Source organism: Hydractinia symbiolongicarpus, chromosome 12 (assembly GCF_029227915.1).
Source record: "Hydractinia symbiolongicarpus strain clone_291-10 chromosome 12, HSymV2.1, whole genome shotgun sequence".
Taxonomy (NCBI): Eukaryota; Metazoa; Cnidaria; class Hydrozoa; order Anthoathecata; family Hydractiniidae; genus Hydractinia; species Hydractinia symbiolongicarpus.
In genome coordinates this window covers 24,685,104-24,705,550 of record NC_079886.1, presented here as the reverse complement: position 1 = coordinate 24,705,550, position 20,447 = coordinate 24,685,104, and the positions used below count along the sequence as shown (strand labels likewise).

The window sequence follows — 20,447 nt, the reverse complement described above, 5'->3', positions numbered from 1 at the left end:
TTACAATAATACAACGTGTCTTCTGTCAATTCATGCTTTTTTTTCCTGTAGGTAATACCAGCTCAAAATAACAATATCATAGATGTTTTATTTCAACCTTTGCCACATATTCGAGAAGAAAGAAATTATCTCGGCTATGCTCTTGGTTACATGAGTTTAGACAAACTGGTACATAAGTTGTTATTGTATTTGACCCATTGGTTATGTTCTTCTGTTTTCTTTTTATTAAATTTTTAGATGTTACAATGTCTGACTGTATTTCAATCTTTCTTTCGACTGTAAATTCAATCTTATTTTAGCTTAGTTTGGGTTACACAGATTTCAATGTTTCGCTTAACATTTAATTACGGAAAAAATTGGGAAATTTGCTGTCATGAAAATCTATAAGCGAGTGCAATTTTTTTGTCCAAACAGCAACAACGAGCATTGTTATAGATTCCATACATTATTATTTTTTAGTATTCACAAAATGGACATGTCTGATCGTTCTTGCAAACAAAAAAAAACTTTCGTCATGAGCCGAAATTAATCCGCAAAAAATCAAAAATTTCGTTAAATTTGCGCAAAGTTTAAAAGATGGTAGCTACTTTTTTTTACCTGTTATTTTCACTTTTTTGTGTTTTAAATGAGAGCAAAAATTGAAATAAAATATAGGTAGAAAATTAAATCGAGCAAGTAATCGACGCGGGTTGAAAAATCGCGCCTTTAAAACTTTTACAAAAACGAAATTGTGAGAAAATCAATGTAACGCTTTGGCTGTACGAAAAATTACAAAAATCTGCGCAAACGAGACATGTTTGGAATGAGATAATGAAGAAATTTTTCATGACTGCTTAAGCCTGTTTTTTGTAAATAAATGTAATTTGAGGCGTCATCTAGAAGGCTCAGTTTTTTTTTGTTCACGTTGAAAATTAAAATTTAAAATAAAACATTTGGAAGCCAAGAGAGACATACAGATATTACCCAGATACAAGAGATAAGTCATATTAACAAATTATACCATAAACGGAAACTTTGTATTTTCAGGATCGTAGCAAACCTGGATTGTACTCTCGCTTGGATGGAATTGATATGCTACCGTTTGCACTAAATTTAAATGGTGGTGTGAAGCCCGCAAAGTAAGAAGCTATTGTTTTTCTTAATTCACATGTGCTATCAAAATTGAATTCATTTTCGACTTGATTGGTTATTCTATGGGATATTTTTTTGAACTGGAAATCCAACCTAATGTAATAGATAGCAATTATTCGCATGGTTAAATCAAAGCGTTCTCTAATATCTTATGTTTTTGTGATTGTAGAAATCCATCTATGATTTGAGACTGTAAATTACTATACTCTAAATTTATCCACTAAATAAATATTATATGTCAATGAAATAAGTTTTGGTCCAAAACCCTAAAAATCTTTTTTAGGTTATACTTGGAAGCTTGTGATGCAGAAGGTTTCACGTTTGAACTATCTGCTAGTGAACTTTTAGACGGTGAAAAAAATAACGTAAGTGTAAAGGATGCCTTAAGTCAGTTATGGTTGTAATTATTCGTAGTACAATTTTCTGCATTTAGAAAGTTTACACGGATTTTTAAGTGCGATGAACTTATAACTGTTCTTTTGAAAGAATTTATGTAAGCTATGCTAAGTCTTTTATTCTCTAGGTTAAAAATCTGAAAGGGTCTTTTTTTTGAAATTCGACAGTATTAAGAACGTCTATTTACGGCGAAGCTTTTGTAAATAATAGTCTTACAGAAGATCGTTCAACCTGTTCCCTGAAATAAGCTTTTTACTTCGGATGTCCGGCCTACATTTGTTTAATGTATCTAGTATCTTCAACTACGAAGGAGGTTTCTGGGATGACTAACCAATACGTTTTCTTTAGGCCTCATCCACATTAAGCTGCGTGCGACGATTTGTACTGGTGAATAACAGTGGTGTAACGGTCTCATTTTCATGTAATGTGTCTCCTCCGTTTAAACTTGTCAGCATTGATGGTGGAAAGACGAAAACGGGACACAAAACGATAACGTTGAAATCTCAAAGAAATGTAGAGGTATATTTCGTTACACGGACTTACTTGCTAAGGACTTACAAATTGGGTCAAGACCTAAGCACCTGCAAAGTACCCAAGCTAAACCTCTGGCAAGAAACACATAAAACAATATTTTAAAATTATGACATTTTTTCTAACATAATTAAAAAATCTTTCAATAGTAATATCTTGCAAATTTTGCTCATAATATGTTTAGTGAAATTTAAGGCTGGAATTTTGCCTTTAACATTTAACGTTTTAAAGAAAAATGGAGTTGTATTCGTATAATAAAGCGCGTATCTCTTTTCGTGTCTCAAACTATTTTGCACCAGACCAGATTGTGAAGACAAAATGCAACAAAAAACAATGAGTTATGGACGCAAAGTGTGTCAAACCTTATCGAATTAGTATTCTCTAAAATATTCGATAAGTTATAAGGTTCAAACCCTACAATTCTTCTGAAAGTTTCTATTCTACCTTTTCATTTTTTTTTTTTTTGAAAATTGACTGTAATGATGCAAGTAAGATGATTTCTGCATCACTTTTATGTTTTTCTTGTAGTTTTCACTTACATTCTTGTCCTTAAACGACCTGCAATTCTCTGGTTAAAATATTAGTGAAACAAAAAGAAATTTGAAAAATGAAGACGTCATCAAAAAATAAATGACGTTATCAAAATATCACTGACGTCATCAATTTTTTGTTGAATTTTATTTTTCCTATCAAGGGCTATATGCATGCAAATTTTCATTTTGCTCTTTTTGTGTACAACCCTCACCAACACCCCCTTTACACCCTAACCCTGGACTTGATGTGCACCTAGGTCCGGCCTAAACAGGGTTATCTATCTACCTTATTAATTTTTATCGAACGAATTTATCAGCCTCGTCTGAGTTAAAAAAATCAAAGAACTCATTTTTATTTTGGTCTTTAGATTTCTATAGATTAAATTTCTAAATTTCGTTTCTATAGATTAAAGTTGCGTTTATAATTAATCGTGAACTTATTACATCACATCATAAGAGTGGCGAACCGAACATCAAAGGAGAAATGTCATTTGAGTTCAAAAATAACACATACCAGGTAATGTTGAACTGTGGTCCTTCTCCTCGTACTGTAATAAAGTTGTTTATATATCATTTCTAGTTTCCTTGCCTTTACTTGAATGTTACTTTTTATTAGACTTGCCTTTCACTATTTCTTACATTTGGCGAAAATTGAATGTATTAGGGTGTTTTAAATTCTTTGTTCCTCTTGCACTTAATATCAGAAATTTGGAACTGGCGAAAAAATAGACCAGCCATCGCTTATCAGAAACTCAATCTTTTGTTGCTGACAAATTAAATAGATTGTTTACACAAATACACTTTGGAGTCGACATTTTGTCACATTTACAATGCCCTAATTTATTCATTTATTTTGTTATGTTTACTTTTTTAACTTTTTTAGAATTATGACCTTATTGGTATTGTGAACTATCCAATTTTTACCATATCACGTGACCAAGTCGACTTTGGGGTATGTTTTGTGAGTGAAACACGAGAGCGTGCGTTCACTATAACAAATCCATCAAAAGCTGCGTTGTACTGGAAGATTGAGAAAGGTAGGAATATAACCTATAAATTTCTTCTATTTTCACACTCTCTTATGAGAAATAACTTTTAATATACATGTAAATCTCCCAAATCGAAGAGAAAATTAAGCATTGTACTAAGGCTCCTCCATCGTATCTTATATATCCTTTTTATGATTTTTATTTGTTTATTTTTTGCTTTTTTTAGAGTACCAAATGAATAGGGATCATTCCCTTGCACATGATCATTCCCTTTCTAGGGATAATTTCCCTCTCGGGATCATCCCCCCTACAGGGATCATTCCCTTCCTAAGGATCACACTAAAATCATTCTAAAACTCCAAAAAGGTAGAGTTCTTATGAATGATTGATGCTCAAACAACAATTATTATAAAAGCTTTTTTTTAAAAGTTACTGGAAGACCCTGTTTTTATTGCGATATTACTAAAAGCTGTACTCTGTCTGTCTGTTTGTGCGCGAGAAAAACTTTGTGCTACGGAAACACGAAATATGTGATATATAAAGGACGAGCAACCCCGTGGATTTTCCGTGAGTTAACGACTAGTATTGCATAATCCTTTTCTAAGTGATATTTCGATATATAATTAATCAACCATAAAATCCAAGGGCATATATTTCGTTTAATTATGCTTTCGAGCGGACTTTTAATCCCTAATTTACGAGACGTCGGTTTTGCCGAAATATTAACGAAAAAGTTCTGACGTCTTCAAACTCGGTTGTTCTACATTGATGTGTTTTCCTCGTTCTTAGATGAAAAGACACCTGAAGCAAGTAAATCTGTGTTCACACTTTCTCAAACAAATGGAGAACTAGCTGAAGACAATTCAACAGAAATAAAGATTTATTTTTCACCAAGGCAAGATATGCAATTTTGTTATTTATTTTTATAAGAATCTCTGCGATAAAGTAATTGCATGCTACATTCTGTTGTTGTTTGTTGTTGTTTGTTGTTGTTGTTGTTGTTGTTGTTGTTGTTGTTGTTGTTGTTGTTGTTGTTGTTGTTGTTGTTGTTGTCCCAACAGTAGTCGTAACCAGTTTCCCTAAAGCCTGGTTCACTTTTATGCACAATTACAATAACTTTAATCTTAGACTGAAAAATATTCTCCTTTTTGATCAGACGAAAAGCTAAGGAACTTTTAACGAATTGATACCAAGCCTTAAAAATGGGGTCATAAAAATAACAGTAACAAGTCGCATGTTAATTTATCTGTGACACCTTACAAATTACCTTAAAAACAATAGGAGTTTGATTGATTAAGCTAGACAATAAATAAGTCAATTCTCCATGTTATTGTCTATCAGCTAAAAATATTATTTTATAGACATAACGTCGAATATGGTTGTACGCTTAACATGTCGTCTATATCTGGTGCGAAATACCTGCATGAAGAGCCGATAAAAATTTCATTGCTTGGAGCCGGATCATACGATGAAAGTTACAGAGGAATTATGAACATGTGATGCCTTGACGTGTGATAACACAAATATCAAACAAGAGTTTGTATGCTTATTATATTTTTCTTAGAGAAGCTTTTATGCGCGTGAACGGCTGACAAATTGTGTAGTAGTGCAAGCTAAACGTGAGTGGGTGAGGATAGTAGCTTGGCACACTTGGGTGAGAGGGCGGAGCTTGGCGTTACAACTTTCAATGTTAATGATTTTATCAAGTGTAGTCAGTATCTCATATGTCCTTATCAGTCGTGAGCTATAGATTGAATTTTCACTAGAGGGCGCAAGAGGGCGTTGAATGCGCTCTTGTGGATGTGTGAGTCACCCAACCATATAAATATTTATTTTAGTCTATAAAGTAATATAATCGTTCAAGTTATTTGTACATATGTTGATTTTAAAATAAATTATTCTCTCAAAAAAATTGATCTTTTTTTTTTAAACAGGAACATTTCTGTGCGCGGCAGGGGATGCAAAAGCCCAAGAACAAAGTCTACGCATTCTTTTGTGATGTTTTAAGTTTTTTAACAAACGTTTATTACGCTTTTAATAGTCTGGTTTGACGCAAAAAATGTGTTTTTTTTTCTTCCTTTTTTTTCCTGTAAAAACATAACACCCCACTCATCAGGGTTCTCATTAAGCGGGATTCTCATTTTTTTCTAAATAGAGCAAATACTGGGATGAAGAAATTCGTCACTTAAAAAAATAGTCCAGCGTAAGATCCTGCTGATTTTTTTTTCTCTCTTTGTTTAACGCCGCTTTTTACTTCCACACAGAATATTATAGTCTGTTTCTCAATATTATCAGCGAAAGTAATTAATTTTTTCTTTATAAATTTTATTTCTGGATAACAATCAGTCAAAGGAATCATAAGCAAATCTGTTTTTGAAAATTCTTTACTGAAACAGAGCGAGGATGAAATTTTTTAGCTGTTGTCAGCGTTGTTTTTAATTTTGTTGTTGTTTTTATTGATGTTTTTGTTGTTATTATTGTTGTTGTTGCTGTATGTTTTTGTTTGTTTTTGTTTATTTCTATTGTTTTTATTATTATTGTTACTGTTGTAATTGTTGTTATTGTTATTAGCAACTTGTCAACTTAAAAGGAAATGACATATCGCATCATTTTCCTATCGATCATGTGTAAAACATGTTTTTTAAAATAACCTTCTGCTTGACTTTACATATTTTATAGTTAACAAAGGCTCTGGTAACAAAGTTGTTGTGTTAAGAAAGCAGCAGCTAAGGTCAACACCCACCAGTAATAACAACAAAATTTTTCAAATAAAAAGCGAACTGGTAACAAAGTTTATCATGTCATTCTTTCATTACTATATCACCACTATGTGTATATTAATGTATTAACGTCTTAAAGTAGGACTGAAAACGAAGTTCATCGTGTTTCATTCGCTCGTCATTTTAACAGTACTATATTTATACAGATACATTAGCTTTTTAAATAAGGAAAGGCTGGAAACGAAGTTTATCATGTTTCATTTATTACTTCACATTGTATTTATCTATTAACACTTCAAATAAAAAAATGGGATAAAAAAAAATTATGACGTCATCATATTAGTTAACTAAATATTGCTATTATATAGCTGTGTTATTTGACTTTTGAAGAAATTGACATAAGATATCAAGTAATAATATTTTACTTAATACGTGGTAAGATATTTTTATTGTTCAGTAACTACTTTATTTGATGAAAGTCGTTACAATATACGTTTAATGGTTTGATTAATAATTCGTTATTAAATGGACTTCCTAAAGAGAGGACTGGATGTGAGTTTTGCTTTATTGTTGTTGTTTTTGTTGTTGTTGTTGTTGTTGTTTTCGTCGTTGTCGTTGTTGTTGTTGTTATTGTCATTGTTGTTATAGTCGTTTTAATAATCAGTATTTTTATATAAGGGATTCTGTTAAACCTGAGGCGACACTGGTTAGTCCAAATCTTTCTCAACGTCTTTTGAAATATTGAATTACTAAGAAGCAAAAAAAAAAATTTAAAAATCGCACTTTGCACACTGAAAACTAAAATGTAAAACTAAATAAAGTCTTTTTTCTTTGCTTAGAAATATTTTTATATAATAATAACAACAGAACAATAACTTAATATAATGATGACAACGAAAGCTTGCGCCATAGAAGTAGAAAACTTCATAATGGTACCACTATTCACTCCCTTAACCCATTGTTACGCCCTTCATAAAGTTGGTGCATTGAATGACTGGCATACTTCCAAATGTGTTTTAAATACTTCATAGATGCCAGGACCGCTTCTCCAAACATTCAACATGTCAGGCGAAAAATGCTGACAGACAGATATATCATCTTCTCTGTTCTAGGTGAGGACAAATAATTCACCCTAAAATAACTATAAAAATCTGTTATACTGAAAGGCTGCAATAATTTTTCGCTAGGTTGAAAATATCTCTTAGTTTCCATACCCATGACATTGATTAGGAGTTCTTCAAAAACGTTCATACAGAATATTTTTAGAGAGTGAAAGGAGGTCATCTAAAATATTTGCATCTTCATACCGGTTGCTACAGCATAGAAGGATTTTTAATGGTAATTCCATTGGTGCTACTGATGTAATTCTTTCAACATCAGTGTGTTGTGTTGCTATCCTGTATATAGTATTTCATAAAGAGAAAAAACGTCGAGTTTAATCCTTTGAAAACGCACCGGTTTGAGGCCAATTCATTACCTATGAGGAACACTTTATAAAAACCTAGCGCTCAGGAATTAATATTTTTAAGAGTCGTATTTTTATATCCACCTCATTCCCAGGACCGCTCTTTTGTCCAAAATAACAGATTAAAAGAACCCTGGAGACAAGGTTGATCATTACGGTTATGAAAGGTATTACCAATGCGGTTTTATTCTGTAAATCATTAGAAACATTTTGAGCAAGTTAAAAAAACAATTTACACGTGATATAACATTAGTTGTTAATGAGAAGTATCTTTACAATATCATATGCTAAAATTTTTAGAAAACAATGTTACTGAATATGACAAGATAAAATGTAAAATGGAAAGAAGACATTTTAGTTAACATTACGCGACGCTTTTACAGATCTATTTCTCTTGTATTCTGTATACTCAGTTTCGACACATGCTTTTTTATATAAGCAACATACGGTAAATCTTTTTTAACGTGACATTTCATACTACGCCAAACGCGATCGGCTTCCGCCAAAATTTTGCAAAGCTTATAAAAAAGCGTGTAGTTGACATGAATTTCGTCATATTGATGGCGTCATCTTATGGAAACTTACGTCACATTTTTTATTCTATATCAATTGACAGAATGCGTGATTTTATTTTAGATCAACCTAAACGAAACTGAAATAGGACAGTAAAAGATATGGCTTCATATAATGTCACGAAGAAAAATCCGGCCACAGAAAAAGACGTCTGTTTTACGTTATTTACAAGTGAAGCTATCGATGGCGCACACGGCACGATGTTAACTATCGTTCTTTTAATTACGACGACGGCGATTATTACATCGAACCTTCTTGTGTTGATTGGATTGTGGAAAACCAACAAAGTATTCACAACTGTACACAAATTACTTTTCATTCTTAGCTCGCTGGATCTTATAATTGGTGTATTTGTAGCACCGCTACAGATTACGATGATCATGCTGGCATCGAAAGCGCCTTGTTTTCTGATAAATCTTCAAGCCTTCAGTAATGTTTTCTTACCACTAATGGATGGTATGGTTCTTTTAACTCTTGTTTTTATTCGATATCAGGTCACAACGAACTCCAAAATTTATCGAAATTATTCAAGTTTTCGTTATGTCTACGTCATGCTTTTAACTAGTGCCATACCTCCTCTTACGTTCTCCACCTGGTATGTTTTAAACAGACGAGTTATTGAAGTATGGAGTCACGCCTATTTCTTCATTACAGTGGCGAGTTTTACTGTAATACTTTTGTTTGTTATTATGACTTTCAATGTAAAAATACTAACTTACGTAAATAAATCAGGAAAAAGAACAAGAGCTTATACGACAACAGGTGCGTCCACGTATCATAGAAATGTTTCAAACACAATCCTGTTAATCTCAGTATCAATTACAGTTTGCTATCTACCATTGATTTTTATATTTTTAATTTCGGGATTTTTTTTGTTGACGAAGCATAAAGATATGTCAGAGCTTGAAATAATTGTACCGTGGTCACAAATACCGATATTGATAAACTCGTGTTTGAATTCGGTTATCTATATAGCGCGAACTAAAGACATTAAGAATTATTATAGTGCATTATTTGGAAAGAAAAACAGAGCATTGGAAACTACGTACGAAGAAAGACATTCAACACAAAGAGAACAAAATGTGTTAGATTTTCAAATTGCCTGTTAAGTCACTGTTTTAAAAGTTCAAATGATGAAACGCGTGCATATTTTTCTATGACAAAGTTCCATCAAGGTGATAATGCTTTACAAACTATCTCTCTGTCCTCTGTCTCCCTCTCTCTCTCTCTCTGTCCTCTGTCACCCTCTCTCTCTCTGTCTCTCTCAGGAGATCTCGACTGCTACAGGGGTAAGAATAAAATATTTTGAACTGATAAGTTTACTATGTCAAGTAGGTTGCTCTCTCCTTGATAATTTAATGCTTCCTTTTTTTTATCTTTCCCCTATTTTTTATTTTATATTACCTTTTTATATATAATATATATATAATTTTGTATATATGATTTTAAGTGATCTAAAATTTTATTTTATTTATTGTTTTCCCTTCTCCTTCTTTAACCGACAATTACCGTACGTCAATATCTTCAAAATTCCAATTTCATCGATAAACCATGGTGACGTGGGAAAATAAAAATCCGCACAAATTCCTTACACAATAATGTCAATTTTTTTATTCAAATTTGTCCAAAAATCACAAATGGTAAGCTTTCAACAAAAGTTGCGAAGAAATTAAGTCCAAGACCTAACACCAATAAAAATAACCTCTTCTTTAACTATGTTTGACATGTCGAGCATTAAGTGAAAAATTTAGACTATTTTTAGTTCATTTGTGTAAATCTTTGGATATGTATGGAATATTTATATTTATCATCGCCAATGAGACAGTAACGATGGTGTAAAATAAAAGTTGTTGGACTGAATTTCCATCATTTTGCAGTGATTTCTTTACCACTCCAAAAATTGTGAAAGTTTTTCTCCACAATCACTAGAAGAAAAGAAACAGAAATTTTTCTACACAATTTTGGTTTTATCAAATAAAATAAGTAAGAAATTTCGATAACATATCAAGTATTGTACTAATTTTTGGTGGGTTATATTTGTTGGAAGGTTATCAAAGGTTAACAGCCAGAAACAGACTAAGATTGCGGCGTACGAAATATACAGAGAACGTCCAAGAGCTTTTGACGAAATCGTTTAACCCACAAGGTATAGAAGCTCTGATTTGATCTATCAAGTGTGATTAAGTGTAATGCAAAAATTGAAGGATTAATCGAGTACTTACGTATGATGATTGATCCAGATTTTATTTTCAAAATCTTCTGCGTAAGCATGAGGGTGCCCTGCCCATCTGAGCGAAGGCATTTACAGCTTTAGCATCTGGATCAGGTCTTAAAGAAAAATAATCCTCACATTTTGCATTCAGTCTGGATGCAAAAAGGTCAATATCAAACTTCTAAAAAATGTCGGAAGTTATGTTAAATTGTTTTACATTCAAGGACCATTCAATGTTATCCTGAAATTGTCTTGATTTATAATCAGCTATAGTATTTAATATACCAGGTATATGACAAGCTGATAACCAAACATCACATGTTCTAGCAAATTCCATATTTCAACAGCCAATTTATTACAAGCAATGGAGTGAAGGCCCCCCGTCTTTGTTATGTAGGCCACAGCTGTGGTGTTATCCAATCTTAACTGAACATGTCTATAATGTCTTAATTTCAAGAAGGCTTTGAGTGTAAAAAATGCAGCTAACAACTCTAAAGTATTGATATGCTCAGGTAATTCTCCTTCAGACCAACGCTCCCCTATTTGAGAGTTTCCGTTAGTGCCACCCCAGCCTTGAAGAGTAGCATTAGAGGATAAAATTAGATCAATTTTTAGCAATTGTATAGGTCTGGTAAACTGAGACATTGTGAGCCACCACTGTAAATCCTTAATAGAAAACTCTGATATAAAAACCTTTGAATCAAAATTTCCATGGCCTAGTTTGAGTCCTAGATTCTTATCTGTTTCCAAGGACCTGTAATGTAACTTGCCATACTTCACGGCATCAAAGGCAGAAACTAATGTTCCAATAACCCTGGAAACAAATCTAACTGTGGGGTGATGCATGTACAACAAGTCCTTACATAGACACTTTAATTTTATGACCCTTTCCTCGCTTAAGGCTATTGTCATCTGAGCAGAGTTTAACACAAACCCCAAAAACACCATACATTGGGTGGGCACAAGAATTGACTTGTTTGGATGTACAGTAAATCCTAAGCTGCTCAAAAGTGAGACAGTTGCCGTAATGTTTCTTTGGAATGATTCATAAGTATCACCCTGCAAATAAGAATCGTCTATATATACAACAGATACATGACCCGCCCCTCTTAGTACTTTAAAGGGCGCTTTAAGAACTTTGGTGAAGATCCTAACAGCTGGACCAAACCCAAAGGGTAAAGCTAGAAATTGGTAAAACTGTCCATCCCAAGAAAAACCTAAGAACTTTTGGAAGTCAATATGAAAAGGGTTACTTTGGTATACGTCCTTTAAGTCAATACTTCCCATCCAAACACCTGGTTTGATAAGACATAAAACATCTTGCAGTGTTTCCATTTTAAAATGGCGATATCTGACAGATCTATTTGACTGTTTAAGGTTGATAATCATTCTTGAGCTACCATCTTTTTTAGGGACAATAAATAAAACTGAAAGAAAACAGTTACTTGTATCTGCTTAATTGTCTTGTTTTGTAAAAGTTGTTGAATTTCCTTACTTATAGTTATACAATCTTCTTGTGAAAACTTCACTGGGTGGTAAAATGACACTGGGACACTAATAAATTCAATTTTAACCCCATGCTCAATTATGTCTAGAATATACTGGTTTGAAGTGATAGTCCTCCAAACTTCCAAAATTTTGTGACTATTACAAGCTTGATAACGCCTAACTGCTAACTCACGGTCAGCAACAACAAGGTCTTTACCTACCATTGTTTTCTCCCTTTGTACTCTTTGTACTTCAGGGTTTGAGTGTACCTTCTCAGGGAGTGGTTTCGATCTTTTGAGAAGGTCTTCTCGTTTTTTGACTGGTTATACTTTGCAGAGGAGGAATAACTGGAGGATGGCTGTTTGTACTTTTTAAAATTATTTTTTGAATATGGTGTAGTTGGTCGTGAGAGCACTTTACTAGTTTTCTCCTCATCTTGCAATGATTGGATTCTTTTGTCAAAATCATCTCCAAACAGCAACAAGTCTTCTTCAGACACATCCTTTGCCAATCCTTTTAGGTGAGGCATTGCACCGATTAATCCTACTCTTCGATACTGATTTAGCTGCTGGTTGGCGTTACCGATTAGACAAAGAGCATCTTTAGCCAAATTTAATAAAATAGATGGTTCTATTACAATAAGGTTTCCTTGTTTGGGTGCCTTAATAATTTGGTCTGCCAATTGTAAGATATGCACTTGGCTTTTCGAAACAGTGGTTTTCAGTTTCTGCAATACCAGATTATTTGATCTTTTGCTGTCTGCCTTGGCCCATATAGGTTATGCAGCTCTTTACAGACAAAAAACGGCAATTCGTGGGAATTTGAACATTTTCTAATCTGCCTTTCAAATTTTCATTGGTAAGCTTCTTCGACCACACGAGTTTAGCCATAGATGCTAAAGGTGGAGCTACTTCTGTGCCAAAGGAGTCTACATCGTTATACTCTTTGATGAGGTCAGACCAGACATCTTGGTCTGGGTCATCTAACTGGTTTTCTTCTTGCCCCAGCATTTCATTCATTAAACCATCATACAATTGGTTGGATGCTGATGTACTTATGGCATCAACATCTTCTTTACTAGGCCTCCTAGTAGAAGAACTAGATTCTACATGACTGAGGCAAGTTTCTGCTGATGAAGACCTGGATCTTTTTCTTCCTCTTGGGTGATCTACAGATATGGAAGCATTTGCTTTATTTTGTTTATCTGCACCATGACTTAGACCGGGAAAATTGTCTCCACTGCGGACCACATGGAAGTTATTATCATTGTTTAAAACATCGGCTCGGAGGCTGTTCAATGAAGTAGAAAATTTTTCTCCTAGGGCTGTGATTGCTTCCAGCTGCTGTTGTTGCATGGCTGGAAGGAGCTTAGTTAAAAAATCCATTGGAGTTTCTAACACTATGGGTTCACCACCTTTTTTTGGAGCTGAGGTGTCTGCCATTTTGATTGCAGCTCACCACAAATTTTAGATCTATAGCTATAAGTAAATAAATAAAATTATATAAGAAAAGGAATAAATATAATTCTCTACTACTTATGGAAAAATAATAAAATATAGCTAGCTATAGAAAAAGAATAAAAAACGGATTAGCATAGCTGAAGTTTACCAATCGCAAACACCAACAAATCGCACACGTCCGTCACCTTCAGTAAGATTTGGGAAATGAACTGCTGAGGATTTTGGGTTATAGAGCTTCGCTCTCATACTTTGCTTGCGCAGAAGATTGGGAAATAAAATAGTTTGTAAGCTGTATTGTTTGGAGGGCGTTTGTGCCCCCCCCCCAGGAATTGAATTGTCCGAAATTGGTCATTTTTTCATCACATATGGTAGATGCATCAAATCTTGGCATCAGTATGTCCTTATTAGCTAAGTATTCGACAATCAAAAAAACTTACTAAAATACAAGGGAAAAATGTAGGTCAAAGCCCCTCAGAGGCCTAAAAAGGTCCAAAAGTACCCAATGAGGTACATAGTCCAAATTTGTAATTGTTTAATAATGTTATGGACAAGTCTAGAAATGCAACAGATCTCTGATAATAGATAGTTTTATATTAGGATGATAGTAATAAAGTTCTTTTGGCGCGAAAAGAAAGGTTTAAATAGAATGAGTTATAATGTCAATCAAAAGCAACCTACGCGCATGAACCTACTTCACTGTGTAACTTTCGCCGATACAAACTACTCATTACTGTCGAGAACTCGTCCCTACGTAGCGACTGAGGGAGATAGTCATCTCAAACATACACGTTAGAGTTAGTGAAAATGATCTCCCTCATCCTAAGAGTACCGTTGCTTTTGCCCCCGCGGGCGGTCAATAATAGTCTTTTGTCTGCAATAACCGTTGAATTCATAGGGTTAGTTTTATTTCTTTTAAAAGAGTTTAATCTCGATGGACTTAGTAATTAAGATGAGAGTTATAAGAAAATAAGCATTTGACTTTTATGAGGAAGCATTTATTTCAGTTTGTGTATAAACTTATTTCATATTTTTTTTCTTTAATTTGTGATTTTAGATTTGTAATTATTGCGTTATGTAAAGCTATCGTTGTGCTTGCAAAGAAGAGTATTTCTAACTTATATTGTAGAATAGATGCAAATTTAAATTTTGAAAATTTATACACCTAAAATACGAAACATTTCTTCATCTTTGCAAAGGAAAAAAGGATGAGACCTCGTGATCACAATAAATGATAAGTTCTTTTTGTTGAAGTTTCTTTTTATAAAAGGTAGTTACTACAAATTTAGTACATGTAATATATGAGGTACATATGAGGTTGACCTGTACTCTAAACCCAAGTATTTTAGTAAGTTCTTTTGTATTTAAAATTTGAATTTTAATACTTTATCTTGTCTATCTTTTGTGCCTTGTACCTTGCGAGGTAAAATTTCCACAATTTTTATCGGATTTACAATTAATAGCGTGGTGGGGGGTCTGATCATATTTTAGGACGGAAATAAACAACAACGAGCAATTTACAACGGAGGAGAGTGCAATGAGTCTGTAGAATTTTACAAAGCATTAGAAATCGGGCTTGATTTGCAATTCAGTCAGTCCGACAGCGTATTTGTTAATTGAACACCCCAACTGTAACATTTAAGAATGAAACTGGAACAGAAATGTTTGAAGTCAGATCTCATACAGCATCCGATATTCAGGATAATTTATCCACCTACTCTATTTTTATCCTTGTTCTATTCTGTTTTAACATTGCTGCGTGTTCTCATTCCATCTAAGCGGTATTTTGCATAACTTTTATACTTAAAACAATCGAGACAACGTCTGTTTGAAGTTGAAACTTCCCAGGTGGGATTTTCATGAAGCTTTGTGAGAGAAACTTAATTATATGCGTCCTCATAATTAGAAATATCAATGACATGATGCAAAAAAAAATGTTCTTTAATAATACACTACTAGCCAAATAAGATGTCGGGGTTAAAAACATCGCACTTGTTTCGTTTAAAGTTAAATACTGTGTTTTTATTTACCAAAAATGTCTGGAAATTTTGACAAACTGTGGATAGTCATAGAATATAAATGTCAGGAGATTTTCTTTTTTTTTCGAGATGCGAAGAGAGAATGAAAGATGAACACGCAGTAAAATTAAAAGCAACTTCAAACGCCATGTATCCTCTACGCCCTTGATGGATGGAGAAACTTATCGAGCAGAGTAATTTCATTCCGTAGTGAGGGAGATGTTGAAAAATTATGGAATACACATTTTTCATTATAATTATTTTTTTACCGTAATGCTTCGAATAAACGCCCGGGGCGTTTATTAAATTTTTTGACATTTTTTATTTGGGGGGGGGGGGGGCTTCTGTTCGAGGGGGCGTTTAAAAGAGGAGACGTTTATTAAAGTTAATACACTTTGTCTCTTTTGCAGTTTTTAAGGATATCTATAATATATATCTTCACAACAGATAATGAATTTTAAAAGCGAAAAGCTAAATTTCCAACCTTAAACCTAAGATTTAGGAAAAAAGTAAGTAAGTATACTTTTACTATCGCCTCGCATAAACTCCCCTTATGAGGGAGGGACTTTTATTCAAGGAGGGGTTTATTTAAAAGTAACTGAAAAGGAGGGGCGTCTATTCGAGGGGGCGTTTAATAGAAGGGGCGTTTATTCGAAGCATTACGGTATTCAAATTGTGTCATCAGATCTGCTCACCTCACCACAGTGTCTTTGGCTTGACTGCTAGGCATTTTTTTGCGTGATGTACGCGATGTTACCTTTCATGTATTAACCCTAATGAAAATTCATTTCAATTTGTATTATTAGGAGGGGAAGAGCAGAGCGGGCCTTTAATAAAAGGGGTGAGTGGGGGTAATAATCTGTGGTGGTAAGACTTCAAATTTTTTTAAATTTTTTGTTATCCTGTTACTTGCGTTATTAGACTACCGAATAGATTAAGAAGTTGTAGGAAGCAGGGAAAACTTTAATAGTTTTGATAGTTTTGTTCGAAAAATTGTCGCTACGTTTTGTCACTATAAAAAGCCAGTAATAAAACATACGCTATCTGATTGGATAAAATGAGAAACAAAATGCAATGTCATATTGAAGAACTACTTAACCAACATACTGCCGAATCCCGCTCACTGCTTGGTAGTATGTTAGTGATGAACAAAGTAGTTCTTCTTCAATATGACTTACACGCATTATACTCGCCCGTCATGATCAGAGGTCTGATCGAGGTGAACCATTCTCTGTTGAGAATTAAATACGGATGTGCTATGATAAATATTCACCTATATAAAATGCAATGTGATTGGTTCGTTAAAGTTATTGGTCAATGAAATCTATGTAATTACATTATAAAAATATTGTATTTATATATAGCAATGAAATGTATCTGTTTTTTCTTTTCCTGGAGCGGAGTCAGAAAAACTTTTTAGATGACGAGCTTTGTGTTAAACCTTTATTTGACAATCGTTGCAAATATGATTTTTTATGTATCTTTAACACGTTGTGCACGTGAAACACAAAGATATACAAGTATTTTAGGGTTAACAAATTCGTGCAATTAACAATATACTTTTTGTCTGTGCTAAAATCGATAAATGGAGTCATATTCATATAAAGCATAATTAGTTTTGTGTCAGTTTGTGAACAGTAAATGTTTTCATCGGGCTTGTTTGTTATGTTTTTATTTAATTTTTTATTTCGAAGATTTTGCGAATTATGTGGTTTATGATTTTTGATGGATTTTGTAACAAACGCTCTACTTCAATAACTTTAAGATGGACTGGAAACGAAGTTTATATTTTCTTTTTATGTTTATCTAGAAAAGAAGTTTCCAACGGCTTTTGCACGAATGATAAAAAAATTGGCTCGATCTTCCTGAATAGTTAAATTAATTACATTAGCATCAATAAAAATTTTCAGACGTGAAACTATTTAAATCTGTTATACAGCTGTTTTAAAAATTCTAATGTAAATATAAAAACTAAATATCATAAAAGCATGTTATGAAAAAGTTGCAATAAAAATGAATTGAATCGAAGCTTTGCACTGTACAAATATATTATTTATATAGAATGAGTATCAGAGGGAAAGAACAAAAAAAACTACCGTCATGTAAGCTTCCATGTTTAAATAAAAAAAAACAAAAAAAAAACAAGACTACAATTAAAACGAATAGTTTAAGAATATAACCTGTAGAAGTTATTATTGTCTCCTATGCTTAATATAAATAGTTAGATTCTTATCTGTACAGCTTTCAAGGCGAGATTTTGTTTGTGAGTAGTTTTGGTGTATGGCTTTTTAAAGAACGTGAGTCGTAGCTGATATTAAGTAATGGTTTTGGAAACTTTCTATAAGCTTCTTAAGTTATAAGAACGATAAGAAATTAAATATAAAATGAGTTTGATTAAAAAAAAATATCAATAGATTGACGAAGAATAGGAAAAAGGAGGAAAAAGAATAAGGAAGAAAAAAGAAAAGAAGAAGAAGAAAAAAGGATTGAAATAACTTTCATTTGTAGAAGTAAAAAAAAAGAATGCAAAACAAATTGTAGATAATGGTTAAAATTTTTTGAAAATTGTTAAAACTGAAAATAACTTTGTAAATGGGAAAGATAACACTTTTTCACAAACCATTCCTTCAGTCACATCGAACTCAAACAGACTTACATCTATCGCTCAACAGACAGCTAAAGTGAATTCATAAAGAATTCATAAGAAAGTACCATCTTTGATCGAAATAATCTCATTTATTACATCACATTGAAAGCAACAGAAGGGAGTACTCAATATGCTGATGTCAGCAAAAACACAGCGATCAAGAAACATAAGTCATCATATTTTAAACAAGAGTGACGTCTGTTTTAGGATCTTCACAAATAATTCTTTAGAAGACGCGAATAATGTTTTAATGGCGATAATTTATGCCTTTGGGTTTGTGTTTATTTTATTCTCGAACATTCTCATGATTGTTGGATTACTGAAAACAAACAAACAGTTGTCCATATCAAAGAAGTTGTTTCTCTCTCTGTCCGTGTCTGATCTACTAACTGGAATGTTAACAGTGCCAATTCAGCTCTTCATGGTAATGAATGGTACAGAAAGTAATTGTACACTAGTTGCTGCTCAAGCGTTTGTCAATGCGCTATTCCCAAGCCTGTCCATGCTGATTTTAGTGATAATCTCTTTGTTTCGTTACGCCATCATCACAAAAAATACAAAGGCTGCAAAATTTACAACACCGGCTGCCGTAAAGTTTATCTTTGTGCTACAAATTTTATTCTCAATAGCTTACGCAACATGGTATACATACGTGTCGCAAACTTTAGATCATGTACACCATGCCGTGTTTTTGATCTTTACGTCGGCGTATGTCGTGATCGTCGTGACGGGTATGATCGTGTTAAACGTGTGTTTGCTGTTTTATATTAAAACCACAAGTAGAACAAGCACAGTACGTTTTCAACAGAACATAGCTCAATATCATGGTAAAGTCACAAAAACCATCCTTATTATAACCCTCGTCGTCATTCTTTGTTATTTACCACTCATGATTATATTCGCTACCATGGGAATATTTCTGCTGGATAAAAATTCCTTTAGTGAGTACTACCATTATATGATTCCATGGTCACATTTACTATTAGTTTACAATTCGGGTATGAATTCGATAGTATATATAAGTCGAAATGAGAGGATAATAAGGTATTATAAAAGGATAATAACAAAAACGGATTCGTTGCTGGAAAATTCGGATTTAATTAATGAAACATCAGCATTGAAAGTGAAAAATGGACACTCAGCACATAATCGTACTGAAAACACGCCCATGCACTTACAACTTGTACCAGCAGCGGAAGACGAAATCACATCATTGATGATACCAGAAAACACGATATTGTGACGCAGATATAATCACCAACTTCGGTCCCAGTAATGTAAACAGTTGGATACAATGCTGTTGGATACAAAGACAGTGTTATGTGGAAGTTGATAAATTAATACGAAATTTAATATTTTTTATAGCAATGTATATAACAAATCCTTACACGGAATATAGAATGTCGAAATAATGTTACAGCTTAGATCGATCCCTTTCCTTCTCAGCTCTACAACATGCCAAAATTTCTCGCAATACGAAAACTATACTTCATTCAATGTGGGATTACTTTAACCGCAAGAACTCTTTCCTCCCATTCTAAATCTACTATTAGTTCTAAATAGAAATCAAGCCAAACGTGAAGATTAAATGCTTTGTCTTTAGTTCGCTTTACGGAAACAAACATCGTACACACACTTATAACTTAAAAACTTACAATAGTGGTTGACGATTTGTTTGATTTGACGAAAGAGAGTGATTAACAAGTAGTCGTACGAGGTAATGGTACTAAGCAGTGCTTACAATATGTGCACATGACAAGGTCACAAACTAGGAAAATTTTGTAGAAATACTTTCCAAATAACCAACTCTCGTTCAAAGTTCTTTTTATTTTCAAAAAAAAGGCACGTTGATACGATATCTGTAATCTTTAGAGTAACGTCGATAGTTTTCAAAGTGTTTATACAAAAAAAAACATAGCATTCACGTGAAGATGGAAAACTTGGACAATAAATAAGCGCAAACAAAAAAGAAACTACATGATTGCCTACATGCAAAAATTAGAATAAAACTAAATCGTGGGCAAAAATGCAGAAAGTTACAAAATCAAAACACATTGTAATAGATTTTAGTGCGCATGCGCTTATATTATGATACATGATAAGGTAAATATTTACAACCCGATTTTAAAAATGTTTAGGAAGGGGTGAGACATGCATCCTACTCTAGTAGAATGCTCAAAATACAGGGAGAGGCAAAGTAAGTATTTATCCGTATTTATCCGTAATTATCCCAAATTTTAAAAAAGTAAACCAAAATGAAAAAATTTTTGCCTCTCCCTGAAAAATA

At 33.2% G+C, this 20,447-nt stretch overlaps 3 protein-coding genes across 3 annotated transcripts in view; all 3 read left to right on the top strand.

Annotated features, from left to right (window-relative positions):
* The window catches only part of LOC130621412 (deleted in lung and esophageal cancer protein 1-like), a 58,671-nt gene extending 48,469 nt beyond the window's left edge, over positions 1–10,202 (top strand). The window contains exons 32-40 of the mRNA XM_057436695.1: positions 52–168; positions 1,027–1,118; positions 1,415–1,496; positions 1,876–2,046; positions 2,998–3,108; positions 3,475–3,628; positions 4,370–4,475; positions 4,942–6,852; positions 8,402–10,202. Coding sequence (XP_057292678.1) covers positions 52–168; positions 1,027–1,118; positions 1,415–1,496; positions 1,876–2,046; positions 2,998–3,108; positions 3,475–3,628; positions 4,370–4,475; positions 4,942–5,080 — 972 coding nt within the window. The 3' untranslated portion in view covers positions 5,081–6,852; positions 8,402–10,202. The remainder of the gene's footprint in view (positions 1–51; positions 169–1,026; positions 1,119–1,414; positions 1,497–1,875; positions 2,047–2,997; positions 3,109–3,474; positions 3,629–4,369; positions 4,476–4,941; positions 6,853–8,401) is intronic.
* LOC130621411 (sphingosine 1-phosphate receptor 3-like) lies at positions 8,440–9,447 on the top strand. The gene has a single exon (XM_057436694.1). The coding sequence runs from the start codon at positions 8,440–8,442 to the stop codon at positions 9,445–9,447; it is 1,008 nt and encodes a 335-aa protein (XP_057292677.1).
* A 7,428-nt stretch (positions 10,203–17,630) lies between the features above and the next one.
* LOC130622521 (melatonin receptor type 1C-like) lies at positions 17,631–19,572 on the top strand. The gene has a single exon (XM_057437980.1). It carries the CDS (start codon positions 18,291–18,293, stop codon positions 19,401–19,403), a length of 1,113 nt encoding a protein of 370 aa, XP_057293963.1. The 5' UTR covers positions 17,631–18,290; the 3' UTR covers positions 19,404–19,572.
* The last annotated feature ends 875 nt before the right edge of the window (positions 19,573–20,447 follow it).